The sequence below is a fragment of the Amphiprion ocellaris genome, chromosome 16 (genome assembly GCF_022539595.1).
Source record: "Amphiprion ocellaris isolate individual 3 ecotype Okinawa chromosome 16, ASM2253959v1, whole genome shotgun sequence".
Taxonomy (NCBI): domain Eukaryota; kingdom Metazoa; phylum Chordata; class Actinopteri; family Pomacentridae; genus Amphiprion; species Amphiprion ocellaris.
Window position 1 is genome coordinate 13,610,487 of NC_072781.1, and position 20,905 is coordinate 13,631,391.

The following is a 20,905-nucleotide window of genomic DNA, read 5'->3' on the forward strand; positions in this document are numbered from 1 at the left end:
AGAAGCAGCATGAGCATCACAGTAGCAAGAATAATTCGACAGAGCAGCCTCCTCATATTCTGAGAATTCTGTGCATATCAGCCAGGCCTTGTGAATCCATAATATACCAACACTAAACTTTGAGAAATTTAGTGCAGCAACAGTTCAAGTTTGAGTCGGTGGCTTGAGTGATAGGTTGGATCTAAAAATAAGGGAGTAAGATGAAAGCAGCATTACTACAGTGCAAAATGTACCAAAATGCTCAAACAGAAGCAACACTTAGATGTTTAACTCCCTGAAACACCTTTACACTCTGCGCTAAATGAGATACTGAAGAGGACTTTAAGGTTCAGGTTGTCTGAGGCCGCGGCAGCTAATTCCCGAGGATTCATTTCCATTTTGCTGAGTAAATGAGTAATGGCATGGTAATGACCTTAGAGTAGATAATGGAGAGCTTGGCACTGAGCACCTGCTCACCAAGATGTTAGTGTCATTACCCCACTGTGACCAATTGGCCAATCAGTCACCAGCTTGACTTCTCCCCTTTTTTTGCCTAAGTTGTCTTTTGATCCAGTATCATACTAGGGGTTATTACAAAGTGATGCCCTTCCTGAGCTTGTCTAGGGATTGATACAATTTTCTATCTAAGAGTATTGCCATTCTTATTTTTCACATTCACTAAGAGGAGCTGGAAATACAGAGAAGAACTGAATGTGTATTCATATTGATGTCCATGTGGTAAAATTTCTGAATATAGGGTGATTAAATAAAGGGCACCTTTATACTACTAAATGGGGTGCATATACAGTACATACATGTCACATTTTTGGTAGAATTTGGAGAGACTTGATATTACCAGTTAAATCTTGCACTATAAAGTTACCATTTTTGTATACAGAATAAATATTTTACAAGCAGTCAGTTATATATTACTACTTTACTATAAGAAACATGAGGCAACAGAAACCTTTTGAAAAACAACTAGAATGTGAGCTCTTAAGATATCTGATGGTAAGCCATGACAGTCTAAATAGCCTATTTAAAAGATCAATAATGGAATCTATCGGCCTGCATTCCTGCTGTCCTCCTCCTGTGTCTTCTGAGACCCGATTCATGTTTTGAGAGCTTTGAAAGCAGAGGCCTCAGCAGTCAAGTATGGGCAGCTGATTGATATATAGCGTCTATGATATGATGGGGCCTTACATTAGGATTCAAGCCAAGCTAAACCTGAATGTGAAATAAAACATGAAGGTTAAAGCAAAATCTGTCATGACTATCAGATGAACCATATACCATTTTGATGGGCTCTGTCATCCAGAAAAACATAATAAACACAGGACTTATGAGGACCGAGTCGGCTACAACGTGAAAGATTGGTATAATCTATTAAAACGGGGCTAGTTTTAACAAAATGTGTTCCTGTGACTTTCTGTACAGACCCATTAGTCTTTTGGAAACTGTCTGTCTTGACTTCAGTTTTAAGGCCTCTGCTGCCGCATGCTCTCATCTGCTTTCTAGGCAAGACGCAGCTCCACTCAAAGAAGCCTATTGCATCTTTTCCAGAACCAGAGCTGACCGGCTGAATGTGTCTCATCTCTGACATGGAGCGCTGCCTTCTTGCATGTAGACAAACCATTAGCACACGCCGACTGATGGTTTTCCACAGATTTTTTCATGTGACTGACTTTGTATTGTGACTTGAAATATGGCAAAGTACAGTATATATTTTCTTCCTTTTGTTCGAACATTTCCAGTTTTTTCCTTTATTACTGGATCTATTTTATCTTGGGGATAGTTTGCTACACCCTAGCAAACAACAGAAATTGTACAAATTATCAAACAATCAGATGGGTCGGTTGTTTCACGGTCCAGCCTTTTTACCCCTCACATCAGTCTTTTCACAGTTCCAGATAACACTGCATATCATGGAGTGACTGAGGATTCTATCCTTATGAAAAAGCTGCTTTATGCAAATGAAGACAGCCAGCCTTCTTTTCTTTCACCACACACATGAAATCTTTCACCTGTTACTTTTACACTATTTCAGTTGATATGTGTCTGATTGTATTCCCTCTCAAGTCGCATGTGTTGTCTCTGCTTGACACTTCCTCCCCCTCATGGTAGGTGGTACAACGGCTGTTGTGAAAGCAGGAGCCATTTCCAAGATGGCCAAAATAGGATCTGTTTTGCTAAGCTGGTCAAAAGAGAAAGTCGAAGCCTGCTGGTCAAGTGACTCTGGAACCATAGTGCCTTTACTATAGCAGTGCTGAAGAGCTCAATAATGTGTAAATAAGCAGATCCCACAATTAATATTACTTAGTCACAAAGTGATTTTAGAGGTTCACAAACCGCGATCTGTAACATCCCCTCTAGTCCGATACAATACAATTTCCAAGCTGCAGTAAACAATCTGGCAAAATGGTGCAGACTCGTGGCTAAATCTGTTTGAGTTAATTGTGATAGTTGTGGGACAGGAAACAAAGTATTTGTTTGAGGAAAACAAATAACCACACAAAAAAAGCCAATTAATTTCCACAATACTGTCTGAATAGGCATGTAAACAGAAGTATTACTGGGGGATCAGTTTATGTAATTACTTTATGTTGGCAATATTGGCATTATTGTCAAGCGTAAACATAACTGCATTAATTGAATGCGACCTTATCAAACACTAAAAGTGATAAAAGCAATCAAAATAATACATCATATTTATTATTATTTTAATTGCAACTCTGCTAACTGACTGCACTGTTGGCTTTAAAATTAACACTGGTCCTCAGTTCTTGTAATAAAAGGTTTAAATATCTACAGTGAAATCTTTAGCTGATTATTCATTTATTTAATATACTAGATATCTTTACAGTATAGCGTTAAGAAGTATTTTGGTATACTGTGTATTTCCAATTATGAGCTACCACAAACACATACAGTACCCGTTTCCACAGAGAAAGAGCAATTCTTGGCATTCCAGTTTATTTAGACACTGCAAATACACAACACTGCTGCTTTTATAGTTGATAAGATGAGACATGTGATCCAAAGAGATGCTCTTCTGTTTAAGTTGTCAAACACGCATGTCTATTAGTGCATCCATGCTGTTCATATACCTCTGATATAGGCACCAACCATGGAGCCGTAACAAAAATGCTCATCACTTTTGGTTCTTTCTCAGTTTAGTTTGTAATTCAGCAAATCACTCTTAACGTGTTTGCATTCAGATGATTAAAGAGGCTATCAGGTCACTCATGCCAAGGCTTTGCCAAAGAAACTACCAGATGCAGTATCACTAACAGCAGCACTGAAAAACCAAGGTTAACTTTTTTAAAATTCTTTCTTTCAACACAAAATCATAGAACTATTGTTGCAATATTGTAAACTCTGAAAAGCCAACAAAACCATGACCCTACATGTCCATTTTTTGTCAGAAGCAGTATCTTAAACAAATTGATACAAATATATCCCGACCAACTGACCAATGGAGTGTAGTTTTGTTTCTGTACTGAGCAGAAGACTAATATTTTGCAATTAAAAGACAAAACAGCATTGCACAAACCGAAACTTATGACACTGTCTGCCCAATGATACAGCAACTTACTTCTGCATGGGTTCTGGAGATTTAAAAAAAAAAAAAAAAAAAGGTTCTTCAATGGGTAATTGTAAGATGGAAAACAGAGTGTGCTCAATAACGAATGGTATGTCAAAGAAATGTGACTGCAATGCTGCACCACAGTTCTCTGAAAAGAAGTACATTTTGTGGAATCTTTTTTCACATTACATAACTTTTAAACCTTGAAGAATTTGTGAACCAGCTACCATCTACTACAAACAGTATGTATGTTATTTCTTCTTATGCTGTAACTACAAGTTAACCAATGCCAAATCAAGCAGCAGCAATGTTTGTGGAGGTTTGTGGCAATTCATCATTACAGTTTATTACAGCCAGCTAGATCAAGTAATTCGTTTGGGCACAGCCTATATGCTACCAAATGTAAAATGCACTTGAAATACGTAGGGGAGAAGCTAAATGTATGCATCAACATATCAGATTATTGTACACAAAAAATATCTTGCTCTAAATCTCTGCACAGACTCTCCTGCCTTGGCCTTATCTTTCTATTTTCTGCCTGTCTTACCCTGTCTCAATACATTTTCAGTACTGTTGGATAAAGTGAAAATTATTCATGAAAACCAAGTCAATAATGGCTATCTCTAACATCTTGGCTGTACTCACGCATACACCATATTGTCATCTCAAACTTTCCTGCAACAGCTCCAGACGCACATGTTTTTTTAATCCGTATATGATAATATCAACATACCTACATAAATAAAGTAACCTACAACAAGGGTTTTCATTTTCACTGCATAAAAAAAATATTAGCAGATTGTTTCAAAAGATTTCCTTCTCTTATTGTTTATACCCTCCAACAGAAAGCACAACACACTCCTCGAAAAAATTTTGGTGCAATTTAATGCTATTTAAAAGTTTGCTATATGACTATGATCTGTATATGTGTGACATGTCAGCATTATGTACCATGTCACCTCTGCCAATGAGATGGAGCCTCGGTGGAGGTTATGTGTTCAGCGTCCTTCGCCTGTCAGCAGAATTATGCAAGAACTACCAATGGGAATGTCATGAAACTTGGTGGAGAAGTGGTGCATGGACAAAAAAAGAATCAATTAAATTGTGGTCTGGATCCAAATCAGTATATTTAAAACTGTGGGATAGGGCCTTGGTGGAGGTCTGCTCTCTTCAAGTGCACTTCTTCTAAGAACAAAACAAATTTGATAAAGTACCAACAAAACTTCTTCAAATTACTTATTAGTTATACAGTCTTCCTACATATGAGTAATGAAATAATACTAAAGTAATTTAAGACAGGCACATTTAGGAGACAGATTTATTAAGAAATATAGTATTTGGAAGCATGAATTATGATTGACTTTACGAATTAACCACTTCTACTAAAGTGCGAAAGTGAACTTTCTCTATTTTCTTTTTCATACTTGACATTTAAATTCATCAACACTCATTAGTTACTCTAATTGCATTCCAATTCTGTGTGTACTTGGGGAGTATCTATGCTCCAACATTGACTCATTTGAAGAAAAAAAAAGTATTTTAGTACATTATATATATGTGTGTGTGTGTGTGTGTGTGTGTGTGTGTGTGTGTGTGTGTGTGTGTGTGCGTGTGCGTGTGTGTGTGTGTGTGCGTGTGTGTATGCAAAGAAGCTCTTTCTTTGAGACAGTCCAGCTCATAGTAGCAGGATGCAAGATGCAAGCTGGGACACCATACAAGCAGAGGCACAACCGAGTGGCTGGGATAGTGTACAGGAAGGAACATCTGTGCCGTGTATAGACTACAAGTCCCCAAGTCCCAATGAGGCACACCACCGAAAGTGGCTGAGAAGAACAGAGCTACGATCCTGTGGGACTTCAAGTTCCAGACTGACAAACAGCTGTTGGCTAGCCAACCAGACATAGTGTTGTCTGACAAGGAGCAGAAGAGGGCAGTTGTGGTGGACTGTGGCAATAACAGTGGACAGTAATCGAGCGAGTTGGAAAGAGCGAGTGGTACCAGCGGCTTAAGGAACAACTGGAACACATGTGGCAGGAAGGTAAAGGTGGTCCCTGTAGTAATCCCCAAGAATTATTTGGGCTTTAACCCCCAGACTGTAAGTGTGGAATCAGTCTCTCTCCCTTTATATAGTCACATTCCATAAACATACTTATTATGCAATATGTCTACTTTAAATCTCTACTCAGACTCCCTTCCAACACAACAAGAGCTTGACTTCAGCACTAACCAAATTAATAAATGATGGTATGATGTACATTCACACGTTTGTGTTTTCATGGCTAATTTACTGGAATAAGCGTTGGCATGGCGACTGCAAGTGGCCACATACTGCATTAGTAAATGTTTGTCCTTGGTATTATTAGCCGTAATGAATAATAAATAGTGATAAAGATTGCCGAACAGTGTTCTACATTAAATGGCTGGCTTTTACACTGTCCTTACTTTCTGCTGGTATAGTCTCTACTTGAGCAAAATAAATTTTTGATGTTGTGTTGTAAGTTCTTCCAACATCTCACTGTACTACCTGTGCTACCTTACTGTGGGACCAGAGATGACTCACCCTCAGGCGCGTCTGCATCACATATCCTTGTGGTGGCAAAAGTAGTATTCCCAGGACCTGGTGAGGGCATCTGAGTCTGATCAAAAAACACAAGAGCCATGAAAGTGTTTAGCACAGGAACACGACAAGAAGGAGCATGAAAGTAGGATATAAGCTGAATCTCTGTAAATCTATATTACTAGAATAGTATCCAACAACAGCAGCTTTTCACTCGTAAATTATAGATTGCAGTTTTGCAAAGTAATCTCGAGATGGTTGGTTTCAAAAGATGCTATAAGCTTTTCCTTGGCTGAATTGAATACACACACATCATTTGGATGCCAATATATCAATATGTATATAAGCTTTTTACTTTTTATGTACAACCACAAGAAAATATAGTGTTATTTTTTGAGTATTTTTATATCAAATGTGTTTTCTTTATCATCTAAAAAAGAATATTTTTGATGACTGATCTTGTACTCCAGGTAAGTTAGATGAATGTATTACAATCAAACATAATTTGAGGTGAGTAACTTCACCCAAACTATAAAATCGTACTCGATTGTCTACTATGGGTAACAAACAAAGCAGGATCATCAAGTCTGTGTTGGGATTTCATCAAGGAAAAACCGAAAACAAAGAATGTGACTGAGATCTGACAGATCTGTGTAACTGTTGTCCTCCTTTTAGCCAAATGGAAGCCAACACGTAGTCGTCAGCAGCTCCTTAGTATAATATGTCTCCTCAACTCATGTTGCATGTCTACATTTGTTAAGCTCTGCCTATTTTTAAAGGGAGCTAGTCAGATCTAAAGAATTTAAGTTCCCCTCACAACTTAGGTGAATGTGACAGTTCATCATGATACTGGCTTTCGATGATATTGCCAGGCCTAGATATCCACTATATGTAGGTTATACTGTATATACTCAAAGAAAGAGAAGAAATGTGTACAAATACTGTAGGTGAAAAGACAGCAGTAGATAGGAATAAACCATGTTATCCTATGAGTCATATGGAACCAGTTTTAAAAAGGTTTTTCTCTCAAGAGGATGTTTCAGCACAACAACACTGTGGTTCATTTAAATTATGTTGTTTAAAAGATTTTTTCAGACGAAGCGTAGACACGAGGGTCCATCTAAACCACATGCACACACCCACACATACAGAAAGTGAGAGCAGAGCTGCAACAGATCACAGGGAGGATAGACTGTCAAACAACAGACCCACACAGCAAAAGCCACATAGTCTAATACAGGTAGACAGAATTCAAAATGAACAAGAGTCTAAAAGCCCCTCTGCCAGCCCATGGAGACCATTCTCCTGCCTACACCAAGCTGGACCAAAGTGGTTTGAACTTGCTGACTAACCAATGCTGCCATCGTTAGAAACACATCCTTAGAGCTGGCTCTCATCAGAGAAAAACCTAGAAATACAGAAATGTACAGGAATTTTTTTCTGACCTGAACAAGGTATTTCTGGCTGCCATACATGACATATTGGGGGGCCAGGCTGTAGATCATGTAGCTGGTGTGCAGAACAATCAGGAGAAGAATCATACAGAGGAAGAGCAGAGCCTGGGGACGAGTTCTCTTTGGTCTTATTTTGTACAGCTGAAAAAGAACACATTAAGATGCAATTAATTTTATTTCTGAGATGTTGTCGAGGTAAGGGAGAAAAGGGGCCTTTGCTCACCCTTATCCAGAAGAACCAGATGCCCATGTTGCGAATGCCAGCCATGGATGTGAGTACGAAGTACATGGTGATGACTGTGATCAAGATATAATCCAGTGGAAAAACCTGTGATACAAAAGGACAGAGGTCAAGTGCATCTCTCAAATGCAGCAATTATTGCTTTCAGGTCCAAACACTAAAGCTAGCTGCCTTTCAGCAATGCTTAGAGTTGTTAATGAGCAACTGGTATCAACTAGATGGTATTAGTCATCCCATTTATTTTATCAACACAATTTGTCTGATTTTGAAGCACATCACAGCTGGTCAATGTGTAGTGTATTTTAAAATCATAAAAATTGCTGAACATTAAAAACTTGTGTTGTGCAAATTGAAATATTCAGATTTAATCTAAAATCTCAAGATGGTTTGTTCCAACAGATGCAGCAACTCCTTACGTAGTTAGTATCCCATTCTTAGCGTGATGCACTTAATTTCTTAAATACCAAGGTCATACTTCTAAACACCAGCCTGAGATGTTTAATCAATGCTATTATTTGTGCAGCAATTGTTTAATAGTCTGAGCTTTCAATCATTTTTTTTACTCAAGAATCTGCTGCAGAATACTAAATTCATCAGTGCATATTCTATTGAATGTCTGCAGCCAGCAACACTGACCTGAAGGAAAGGAGAAATGGTAATGATTTGATATTCTGTCAAGCTTGACAGTTCACATTTTAAAAATGTACTTATTAAGACTAGTCATTTAACAACATTTCAAATACTGTCTATATGCTATTTTTTGTGGTCCATAGTAACGAGCAGAACAACAGTTTATTGCATGAGGCATGCCAAGGCAGAACTCGCAAATTTAAAGGACCCTTTCTCACAGAAGTAAATTTGGATGAGGCATTTGAGAAGGCGACACATATGAAACATGCCTTCCCTGCATCAGGTAACGGATGTTTACAACCAAAAGACAATTTAATGCTCTCTTGGAGACAACAGAACATCTCCTGCTTTCTAAAGCAACTGATAACGATCTAAGACTGTCAATTCTGAGTCGACCCAGACCTCTACACAGCAGGGTATGGCATCTCCTATTGAGACTTCCTGACCATCTAACAAATAGAGTCTTTATACAAAAGAATAAATTGTAGTTTTAAAGCCTAAAATTATGAAATTCGAACATTAATGATGTGATGTGATGAGTTACGTCCCATATCTGAACTCAATAATCCAAGACACTATAATCATTAGGACCAGTACTGGAGAAAACACTTTGGAATTTGATGGTGTGTGGAGGATGCACATAAACTCACACAAGATGCACAAACACCCCAGTTTTCTCAGTCACATTTACGTAAGACACAAAGAAATTTTAATCCCAAGTATACATGTTGCAAAAGTCTTATTTTTCTCATTGCAGAAATGTATATGCTTGTTTTCTTAGATATATTAGTAGCTGCTGTGATCTATAATGAAATCTCTCAATGTATAGGCATGTTTACACTTTTTATTATTATTTCACAAGATAAACATATTGTTTTTACATGTTTATCTCATTTAGTCACCTGAGCCAAAGGGGTTCAGATCTCTGTATGCTTCAGAAATTATTTCATTTCATTATTTCGTTTCTAACTATAGTTGGCCTCTAATTTTTCCTGGACAGTATTAACTCCATCTTCATTCCATGGGGATGCGCACATCCATGATTGGTTAGATGGTGATCTGAATTTCGCTCCCAAACTATCTGTGTAATAGAGAGTCACTGGAATGCAACATAGGCTTTTAAACTTTTCCTATGGAATTTTTTATAACCTCTAAATGTATTGATCTGGGGCTTTTTCAATGTAATCACACAAACTTTTTCTTCGTCAACTATGCAAGCTTTTTTAACTTCCTCTGTAATGAGGGCTTTTTCAACGTAAGGAGGCATTTTCGATATTGGATGTGTTTTTACTTCAGCACATTTTTTCTATGGAACTATACAAAAAGTCCAGTCCTGTCTCTGTACTCCTGAACCACCTCAAGCAGCACATCTTTAAGGCGACACTTCCTGTGCAGCTGCAACTTCCTCTCTCCCTCTCGTTCTCCATGTTGATTGAACAATTGCCAAGGCTATCACTTTCTTTCTGCTACATGGGTAAATATGGAAATTGTAATTGGCAATTCTAAAGTGTTTCTGAAGTTATCATCACTCTTACTAACTGCTTCCAGTGACGATCACTTCTACTGTTCAGCTCGTTCATCTGTTGTATACTTTCATTACTAAACCTTCATTAATTTATTCATTGTCTGTTGAGTTGTTTTGTTCTGTTATTGTTAGTAAGCAGCAGTAGTTAAAAAAATTCTGTGCGTGATCATTATTAGTGCTGCGGCGTATTTCTTTGTTTTTTGGAACTGGAGGTTAATGAAATCACAATGTAGGACTTCAGTTCAATGTAGGACTGATCTATATAATTAGATTTGATAATCTATTAATATTCAGAGATTTAGTGGTACCCTGACAAACGAGTGCGATTCAAATCATTAAGTATAGCTATGTTACATTAGTTTTCCAAAATCCAATGGCTTACTATTGCACAATAAACAATAATAGAAATGCTTGCACAACTGATAGCTTGAATATTACCATATTAACATATAAATACATTAACTGACAGACTAAGATTTTGATTATGGCGTTTCTTCATTGTGAATCAGATTTTAAGATTGAATAACAGCCAATCTTGATAGGCTTTAAGTGTGCAAGTAGTATAAAAGATGTCATTTTTTGAAAAGCACAAATATAACAAGGGGTAAGAAAAGGAAATAAACACATTTTGATTCATTATCAAGCATTATTGCAATTCTCACCAAGATTTCTTCGGATCATTTTGTTTTACTTCAAAGAATTTTGCAAAACATGCATCAAATTTTTCAATTACATGTTGCCATTTATTTATCATTTGTACTACTCAATTATCAGCACTTGGATTTATGGATAATGCAGATTTTGCGACTGAATAACAGTTAATAATTCTTCACTTTTGAAATGTCTGTGTCCAGTTATTCCAAAATTTGATTGAAGACAGAAGCACCTCCAGGAAAGATAAATTAATCATACAGTGATTCCTCCTAACACTACAATTTATTTTAAGTCCTACAAATCTGTTTTAGTTGATATACTACTGATAGCCTGGCATTAATAATTTTTATTTACAAAGACAGTAAACAGAGCTTTCACTTGTATATCTCTATTGTAAACTCCTTTATGTAGTTTTCGCATGTTCCTATTTCACAGGTTACAAGTTTTGTACAATGACAACTTTTACATGACCTTTTAAATTAGTGGTTTCAGCATCAAATCAACAGCTGGGTGATAAAAAAACACTGTGCCAACTATACAATTCATATTTTTAAAAGACTATCACAAACATGTTGATTAATTTCCATGTTAATTTCTGAGGTCATAATTTTGTAGAGAGTAATAACGATCCTTTATCCTCGCCATTTACCATCCATTGTGCTCCCACTTATACCTGTGCCAACTGTGCTTGTCATGTTAGAATTTCTCTCTGTCCTACTCCCTTGGAACATTAAATTATTCTGAAATTACAGCAGAATACAAAGAGCCCCAGTGAGAATGATTAATGTGCATGTATTTTTTTAAATTTTGTTATCTTTGTGCTTGTTGTTTGTTAAAGTATCAGTGGTGCCTGCCAGACCGTATTTGAAAGTGAGAAACTGTTAATTGGCGTTTTAAGGCAATAACTCAGTGAAAGCGTATAGCTGCTTTTGTAACTGAGACTTGGGTATTTCAGAGTCTAGCTGCAGCATACTGACGCACATTTACTTCAAGTTTAAAAACAGTATTACAAGTCAATTTAAGAAAGGGCAGTGGTAAAGATTTTAAATTATGCTTCATTTAGGTTAATGATGATGGAAACAAGAAAATATGGTTTTAAGCATAGCATAATTGAGGATAATTGTCTCTTCAACATGAGAGATGAGAGGATACTCACAGGTTGTAAGGCTAAAAGAAGTTCATTCAGGGGATTGGTCAGGTTGGTGCCAAAGATTATGAACCCGGTGCTGATGCCAGCAGAGTGGAGAGCTTTATCCAAACTGAAAAATACAGAAATAAAAAAACCTTTGTGTGTGTGTGTGTATATATCTAGCATTATATATTAATAAATACAGTAAAAAGAAACATTTACAATACATTTTAGCACTATGTCTGGCATGCATGGCATAAATTTATGAGCAGCATTGTGTGCATTATGTGTTACAACACATATCATGACTTACTTTGAAATGAACAGGGCAACAATGAAGAGCAGTGCAACCAGGATAAAGAAAACACCCAGTAATATCTGCAAAAAAAAATAAAACACAGTCAACACGTGCAACACAATACCAAAAAAACTAATATAAACCCACAACCACAGAAATTATGTACACGAAGCCCCCTTTCTGAACCCTCACAAATGAAAATTTATGTTTTCAAAGGCATCTACCGGGCGAGAAAATTCACCTCTCTGTCATGTCTTTTGTCAAGGAGAGACCATATGGCATGGCCAGCCACAATTTGGCACTGTTGCCTACGGTGACGGGGGGAAGCAATGGCACAGCCCAGATAGAGTAGGGAGGTTGCAACCAGGGAGGTAAAAGGTGGGTGGCGGCCAAAAAGGCAATAAACCAATCAACTGTTTGCCTCTAAGGGGGCTTTTAGAACTAAAATATCTCATACCTGCTGTAGCGAAGAAAAAAGAAAATGAACGCATATAAAATATTTTAGTAGATGTATAGGACAATGTATATATGTTTCAAAAATTGCCTCTGACCCACAGATTACAAAACACACACAAAGGGCCTTGACTCAAAGCGAGAGAATAATCTGATGAATGCAAAATATGAAGTGTATTGATTCAATATGCAAGGAGAGCTGACATATACACATCAATATCTACACCAAATTACACCAAATTTTCTTTGACAAAACATCCCTTAATGTACTTTCTCAGTGATTGTATCAAAGCACCAATTACAATCAAGAAACCGATGACCACAACACTTTTGCCACTATCGTTTATATTGTTTTGATATGATGAAGCTGCCCTCATCTCTCAATCCAACCAAAAAAAGCCAATGAAATAAATTGTTTAACTGGGTTTTATGGACATTTTAGTCATCTAGAAAGTCAAAAAAGCAAAAAGCCATCATATATGGAAAAAAAAGGTTATAAATCATGAAAAGGTGGCATATATTTTCATATCTTAAATGAACAGGTGGCACAGGTTTTTAATAAAGAGAAGGGTATTGCATAATACTGCATACTACTTATTCAACCAGCTCCTCCTGAAAATGTGTTTTTTACATTTGTTTTATGATCACTTAAAAACACTGCAACAATTTTGTGAGGTCAGAGCCTTTTTAACTGTCAGAGATCAGCATGTTTAATAAGCCACTTTCACTCACCAACACTGTTAATATAAAAAGGACAGCATGTGTCTGAACAGTGGTGACACAGAAATCACAATCATTTGGCTTATCACTCTACACCAGTGTCTCAGTATACAGTTAATAAATCTCCCAACTCATTACTGTTTAAATTTGAGTCTGGGGACTGCCATTAGCAGCAACCCCCTTGGTTAAAGACAAACCTTTCCAGACACTGGTTTAAGATGTTTGCGAAAGCCTGCAGTGCAGTAAAATACTGGAAAATGAATAGCAGTGAGAAAGTAAAATGTGAAATAGGAGAATAAAGTTGGAATGTGTCCTACCCATAACACAGACATTTGAATTTAAACAGTGAGATCTATTTTAAATGTGCTTTGTCTTTGGTAAATCATACATGAACAGGATAATCAAGACAACTCAAGCATACATAGCCGTATGTTCATGAAAGTGTAATGTAATGTCTGTGTGCACCTACAGAGATGTGCATGATGCTTGTGTAAAATAAAATATGAATGGGAGGGTGTGGAGATTATTCCAGTGAATCATCACAGTAGCACTACGGCCAGCCACATTAGTCTTCTCATATCAGCTCTGCAGCCAAAGCAGAAAGTGTGTGAGGAGAAAAGTAATACTGGTGTCTGGAAGGTGTGAAGAGGTAAGATGCAAATGCTTGACACCACAAGTTTGTTTCTAAAGGCTTGGCGATTATATGCCTTTCCAAGCAGAAGTTACATTTTAGAGACATTCTGTCTAACATGAGTTAAAGTAAAAACTTAGTTTTAGGATTTGGAAAATAATAACATATTTTCAAACCCACTACCATGACATTTAAGCAGAAAAATTACCAACCATAAATCTGTTTTTTAAAGCCATTTTCACAACAGCCTCTGAAATATCTCAAATTCAAATAAAGTGTTTTTTAGATTACAAATGTGATGCAAAGATGCTTGTGTTTACATTTCTTGAAATCTGGAACCAAATGTTTTGGGACAAGGGCAGATTACGGTATGAGGACAAAATTCCTGATGGTTTGTGCTGCACAATGTACAACTGACCATTGTGATATGTCCAAAAGCATTTAATCTGAGAGGGATCAGGGAAATCGAAGTATGCTGCACACATTATTGCATTATCTACAGAAGTCTGTTACAGGCCAGTACAATTGTTGTTACCAACATGTCCAAAGGCAGCACTGTTTTTAGGTCTTAAACAAATGGTGTTATACTCCCCCTCCTCTCTGAACCCCCCCAGAAAAACTTGAATACGGGAAGAACAATGTAAAAAATTGCATATATAAGGTCCAGGTATTTGTTGCCCAACCCAAAAAAAGTAAAATTACAGACAAGTTTATAGTTGCTTTGGTCTACCCCTTGGGAACTCTGAGATCCTGCCTGAGAAATGTGAGACTCCCTAAGAGACTTCAGAGTAAATTAGGTGAAGAGGCTACCCCTGGGAATCATGTAAATACGCGGTTGTGTGAAGTAGAACTAAAAGTAAATCTAGAGCAGTCCAGATTAGAACTTGAGGACAAAGCAGCAGTTCAGGAAGTAGTTGAAGCTCATACTCAAGTTGTTTTTTTTTTAATTACATAACTAATATTGAAGATTCTGAAAATTGGCAACAGTATGTTATGCTGCTCACCCTTCTTCACCTCGAACTTGAACTAAAACAACAATGACAATTCAAAGGTCAGAGCATTTGTTTGCTAAGTAACTGTAAACTGATACTCAATATATTGACATTGACATAATTTGTCTTTGTATAGAATGCTGTCCAGATTGAAAATATACTTTACTTTTGTGAATGGGAGCCAATTCCATAATGGAGACTCACCTTGAAAGGTCTGAGAGCACTGCCCACTTTAGTGCAGCAGTTCCTCTCTGCAATTTCCAGGTGTCTCCCCCTGCGCCGGAGGACCTGTAGTTTACCCTCTAACTCCTGCAGGTTGTGTCTGTCCCTTGAGGACAGAGGACGTCCATCTTTACACTGGTAAGAGAAAAAAAACCAAACAATTAAATATTCAAACCACACGTGTGCATGTATACATGCTCACTTCTGATATGACATTGGAGAAAGCTTTATGAGGATATACTGAAAGTAAACTGTAGAATCTTGGAAATTCAAAATATGTAATTGACCTTCCTAGTGATTGCCAAAAATATCCATTTAGAAAAACTGCTTGACATTTAAGTCAACATTTACAGTTATTTATGCCAGTGAATGGATATATGAAGCATTAAAACACTGTGGCCAAAAGATTCAGGTTTAATTTATCTGACAGTAAATAATCAGCACTATCACATACTGTGCTACAGAGCTGCTATTTGTCTATGACAAATCTCTAAAAAATTGTGCTGTTTAACTACTAACTCTCTTGGGTGTGTGCTCTATGTTGCAGTTTAGTTTTTCTCGTTGCCTTCAGTGTACGTAACATTTTACACAGCCACACCTGGTTTTCAGTAAATATCAAGCAAGAGACAAAGGAAGAATGACAAATGTGCTGGTCTTTTGTGTTCAACTTTGTGTAGCTACTGGCAACTAATGGCTGTCTTTACTTGTGCCTCTCTGTTTGTGCTGCCTGTATTTGAGAGGCTGGTTGAGGACAATGCTAACCATAAATAACAGCATGCAAACTAAGAAGGGCACAGAAAAAGATAAGGAGGAGGGACTGATCAGCTGGAGGCTATGTATGTGGATGTCTTAATGAATGCATAATTGTGCACACTGTGTAGACATTGAAGCATAAAAAAGAATCTGCAAATGATCTAATATGTGTGTTGATACAGGTATTGTTAATGTATTGATAGACTATATGTCTTTTGACTTCTAGGTTTTGTTCTATGTTTTTCCACATACATGTCTGTTTTTATGTCACATGTGCATCCCGGTGCTTTGTGTGTTCTTTTGGCGAGACTCACTTTGGATTTTAGCTTTTCTATCTGGTGCTCAACATCATCAATGTCCTCTGTGTTCTCCAGGCGTTCATACAGCACACTCCGTGTGCCTTTTATCAGATTCAAAGGCAGAACAGACATTCCATAGGCCTGAAAGACAGTGGAAAACTACCATTATAATGGCACATTATTGTCAGAGTGGGATAGCACATATGGCACGTGCACCCACCCACACATAACCACTCCTGCCTGATGGCAAACTCAACACAATGTGGAACATGACAAGAGTCAAATGAGGGTAAGCAAACACACACAGCAAATCATATAGTTCCTGGCCTCCCAGGCTATGTCATTTTTGGTAGTGGAAAAAAGATTAAAATGGTGGAATCTATAATTGTGCTGAGGTTTATTGGAGAATTTGCTGCAACCATTTTGTGTGGATATCACTGCCTTATATCATACTGATGCATTTACAGCTTAACAGTGCCCCCATGTGACAGCACTATCCTCTATCCAGGATTTGATGAAATTTTTAAAGTATAAATTTAGGGAGAAAAATATGGATTTGGGGTGGGGGCATCAAGGTGCCATCAGTTTTGTATGACCTGAATGCAAATGAACATACATCAATCAACTTTTTGTTTATACAAGAGGTAGATAAAGTGTATAAATAAAAATGGCAGACACAAATACAGAAAGAGAGATAAACACATACAGACAGTCAGGGAAAGCAAAAAGAGACAGTGAAAGAATATGTGGGGAAAAAAAAAATCTAAAGGCACTTTCAGCTATCAGTGGTCTTCAATCACTGAAGGGATGTTTGAACTTTAATTAAAAATGAGGGACATCTTTAATACCAGGAAACGGACCAATCAATACAAATGAAAGTAAGAGCAACAGGCCAATGCTTTCACTGTGCTGTCTCCCTTTTACCAACTTGGAGGAGTGCCATTTTATGGGTTCATAATAAAACAAAGGGGCCTTCTGTGCAAAGATACTTTCAGCACTGTCAAAAGATGCTGGCCTCTTTCTTCAATTTTTCAAGTGGGGAAACGTCAGAGTCTATATTTCTCTAAAACAACTTTTACTAGTTTCTGAGTGTTAGGTAGCATTAAGAGAGCCGCATGGGATACTAAGTCAGGCTACACTATTATTAGTCTCTGCTGTGGATATCTGCTACGGGCGAATGTCGCCTCCTGCAATGAATCATGGAGCTCTTAAGGCCGGAGCATGTCCCGAATATCAAATACACTCATAAAAGGAAAACCTGTCCCAGATCCCAAGAGAAACATTTCCCTTCCTCTCAAATGTGCAACTACATGAGAGAAATATAAAAGGAAAAAAAAGATAACACAGGTGTCCTCCCTATTGGAGTATACATTTTTAGTTTCCACATAAAGATGCATGCTCATTAAAGTTATTTTAAAACCACCCATGGTCAATAATAAACAGAAATTGTTTAGCAAGGTAGATGAGAATGTGTGTATGACTCCATGCATGTGTTGGTCAAGGGGGGAGTTTCCAGCTGCAGTCATTCAGAGGGATTTATGTGTCTGTCGAGTGGGAAGAGGGAAAACTAGTTGGACATAGGTCTCCTACACAAGCCTCCTCTTTGTTGCCACGTGATGTGCAAAACAGGAGGAGGGAGTGCAGTTCCTCCTCACATTCTCAACTACTACTGATAAAGCAATAATACCATATAACATATCCAATAAAAACTACTCAGTTTTCAGGTTGTTATAGATCCTTACACTAATTTATAACAACCAAGCTAACTTAAGGACATGGAATTGAACACATACACATTTCCATTAATCCTACAAATCTGGCAGTATCGCTATATAAACTGGGTCCCCTGCCATTTGATTAATAAGATGGTTTTCGTTGTTTGGGGCGTTAAACAAGATAAGCTCCACAAGCCTGATGCAGTCTTGTTAGTTTGTCTGTGTGTACGAGAAATAATTAGAGGTCATAATGGTGCCGTCAGCATTTTACATAAATCCAGAGTTGTGATAACTGATGACCACATTGACTTGCTGACTGCTGAAGAAATGACTGGCAGTTGTTTCCTCTAAACTTTTATGGTGGTTTTTAGCAATTCATTTAAGCGTTTCATTAGAAATCTCCTAAATATCTAGTTTACACTGAGAGCTAAAAGGCAATAGAAAAACAACCTAAGCTTTGAACCCTCTGGCGTGTTTCTTTTATGTTCCACATTTTAGAGGTTTGCAGCATATGCCATTCCTCGGCTTTACTCCTCAAATGACAATTTAAGAAATGGATGACTAACTATGCTGTAAATCATGATTAATGTGATGTTAATGAGTATGAGATAGACTTCTCCCAGATTTTGCTTAGTTCACCTAATCAGTGGTGACAGTGGTGCACTATAGCTTCTCAAAACAGAGGTAGCATCGAACACTATCCCTCTCCTTCATAGTCAGGTTCATTAAATCTTCAGGAAATTGGACACGCTGTTTCAAGAACACTTTATAGTCTATTATGGATCCATATGGTTCCTCTTTAACAGAGACTATATCTTCACTCTGAGATACTTCTAACGATATATATATATATATATATATATATATATATATATATATATATATATATATATATATATATATATATATATATATATATATATATATATATACATACACACACATGTCTCTTCGTTTAAGAGGAAGTGTAAGATACTGGATGAAAACAACACAAATATGAGCAATGAAAAATTGAAGAGGTTTTTGGAGTATAAAGGGGCTAAGTGTATGTGTTTTTCTTGTTTAAAGCTAATTGTTGCTAGATGTAGCTTTCAGTATTTGCAGCAGCCATGATTAATAAGATCTACTGGTCAGGTATTTTATCCCTCTTCCTGCCTACTTTCTTAATTCTGAAAGTCTCAACTGGCATTACAATAGAAGACAAAATGGAATGTTCAAGAGGTCACTCTGCACACGTCTATCCTATAATACTGAGGTATTATTTTAACATGTTTATGTATTTAGTTTATGCAAATCACAACATGATACACAGGGTGAAGGGCTTAGTCAACATTGACTAGGCTGCTGTACATACTGTGACACTACAGATACAAGATACAGAGACTACAAGGTACAGATGCCTTTTTTTCCTCTATTGTCCACAAATTATTAAACTCTTATTAAACAAAGAATGCCAAGACACAAAACAGCTGACAAAACAGCTGATTTATTGAGTACAAATACAACGTTTTGACCTCATGTAAATCAGCTATTATTGACAATGTGACCAAGAAGGCCTAGATTTTAACCTAATGTAACCCAAGTGTGGATATTAGGTTGTGTCAATCAGTCACATCTAACTGCATGTGACACATTAATGTATTTTCAATATTTACATAATTGAAGTAAGACTTATCAACTCTGCATCCACCTTTACAATCAAGTATCCTCAAAGAAGGACCATCTAACTATACCTGAGGTACAGGTAGTTCGCAAATATAACAACTATAGTAGCCTACATTATGATTAATCAGTTGGAATAGATATATTCAGGCAATAAAGGGGACCCATCCACTGTTTTACCAAAAAAGGAACAAAAATCTAAATTTCTGAAATCAGGAAAGACAAACAATGAGAATAGTAAGAATGAAAATATTGTAAATGATAATTATCAAAGTAATGCAATAAACACCAGTGTCCCACTCTGTGCACACTGATGTTTGTGTGCACAGAGTGGGACAATTTGCCAACTTAGGCAAGGTCAGAGGGACTTCTAATGAAATATACCACAAGGAATCACATGTCATATCTTGATGTCCTGGCCACTGTGGATAAATATCTTACAGTGATGAGAGTAGATGCATTGAATATAGGCGTGACGTTTGTAATTTGCCCACCTTGACAGTGGGTCAAGATGTAGAGATCGGATGGACACACATCTCTGATTTAGCTTGGATGTCATGTAAACAAGGAGGTCTTCTGAATGCCAGCTTGGGAAAGACTTAAAAAAAAAATCTTAGTTTTGGAACAGACTGGATGACGTGCCAGTATTGACTCATGCTTTTGTGAAATTCTGCTCCTGGGGTTGGATATTTGACACAACATCTAGCTACATAAAATGCTTGTGCACCATTGTTTTCACGTCTTTCATGACTTCATAAATATACATTCTATTGTTAACTTGTTCATAGAACAGTAGGTGGTACCCATTTATTGCCATTTATTGTGCAAATACAACTATTCCCTCTGGTGAAACATAATGTATGTTCTGCAGTAATGGTTATATCCACCATCTCCAACACTATATTTAGATGACCCTTCTTTTAGGGAATTTGATTATACCCAGAGGTGCACATAGAGCATAAATAATTCAATATGTAACTTGAATAATGACTAGATTGCTTGAACCAACCTGTTTAACAGTGGGTTTGACTCAGGTTAAGCCGATATGTGGACTAACTTTGTCAGATGCTCGGTATTACCTGATGAGGACATAAAGCTGAAACGCTGTAATTGTACTAAACAAAAAAAAAAAAATCTTGTAAATTCTGCCTCATTGTGTCGCATTGAAATTACACATAATTATTGTTAACCTCCAGTTTTTACACAGTAAGAAACCAGTGTAATGACTTTTTGATACTAGTGCATTGTTAAAAAGACACAGTCAGGGGTTAAGGGCCTGAATGGGAAAAAAAAAAAAAATCGATTCTACGGAGTGCACTAGTCTGGGTCACTATCGACCAAACGTATGCATTTAAGGGTTAGATGGGTGTTTTGTACATCGCAGATTAGACAGTGTACCAGATAT

General features: G+C 37.1%; 1 protein-coding gene across 1 annotated transcript in view; it reads right to left on the reverse strand.

Moving 5' to 3' along the window:
* The window catches only part of lmbrd1 (LMBR1 domain containing 1), a 54,134-nt gene that overhangs the window by 6,706 nt on the left and 26,523 nt on the right, over window positions 1–20,905 (reverse strand). Inside the window, exons 8-14 of the mRNA XM_023261798.3 lie at window positions 16,139–16,264; window positions 15,054–15,206; window positions 12,069–12,133; window positions 11,783–11,885; window positions 7,800–7,904; window positions 7,568–7,717; window positions 6,126–6,201 (exon numbers count right to left, since the gene is read on the reverse strand). Coding sequence (XP_023117566.1) covers window positions 6,126–6,201; window positions 7,568–7,717; window positions 7,800–7,904; window positions 11,783–11,885; window positions 12,069–12,133; window positions 15,054–15,206; window positions 16,139–16,264 — 778 coding nt within the window. The remainder of the gene's footprint in view (window positions 1–6,125; window positions 6,202–7,567; window positions 7,718–7,799; window positions 7,905–11,782; window positions 11,886–12,068; window positions 12,134–15,053; window positions 15,207–16,138; window positions 16,265–20,905) is intronic.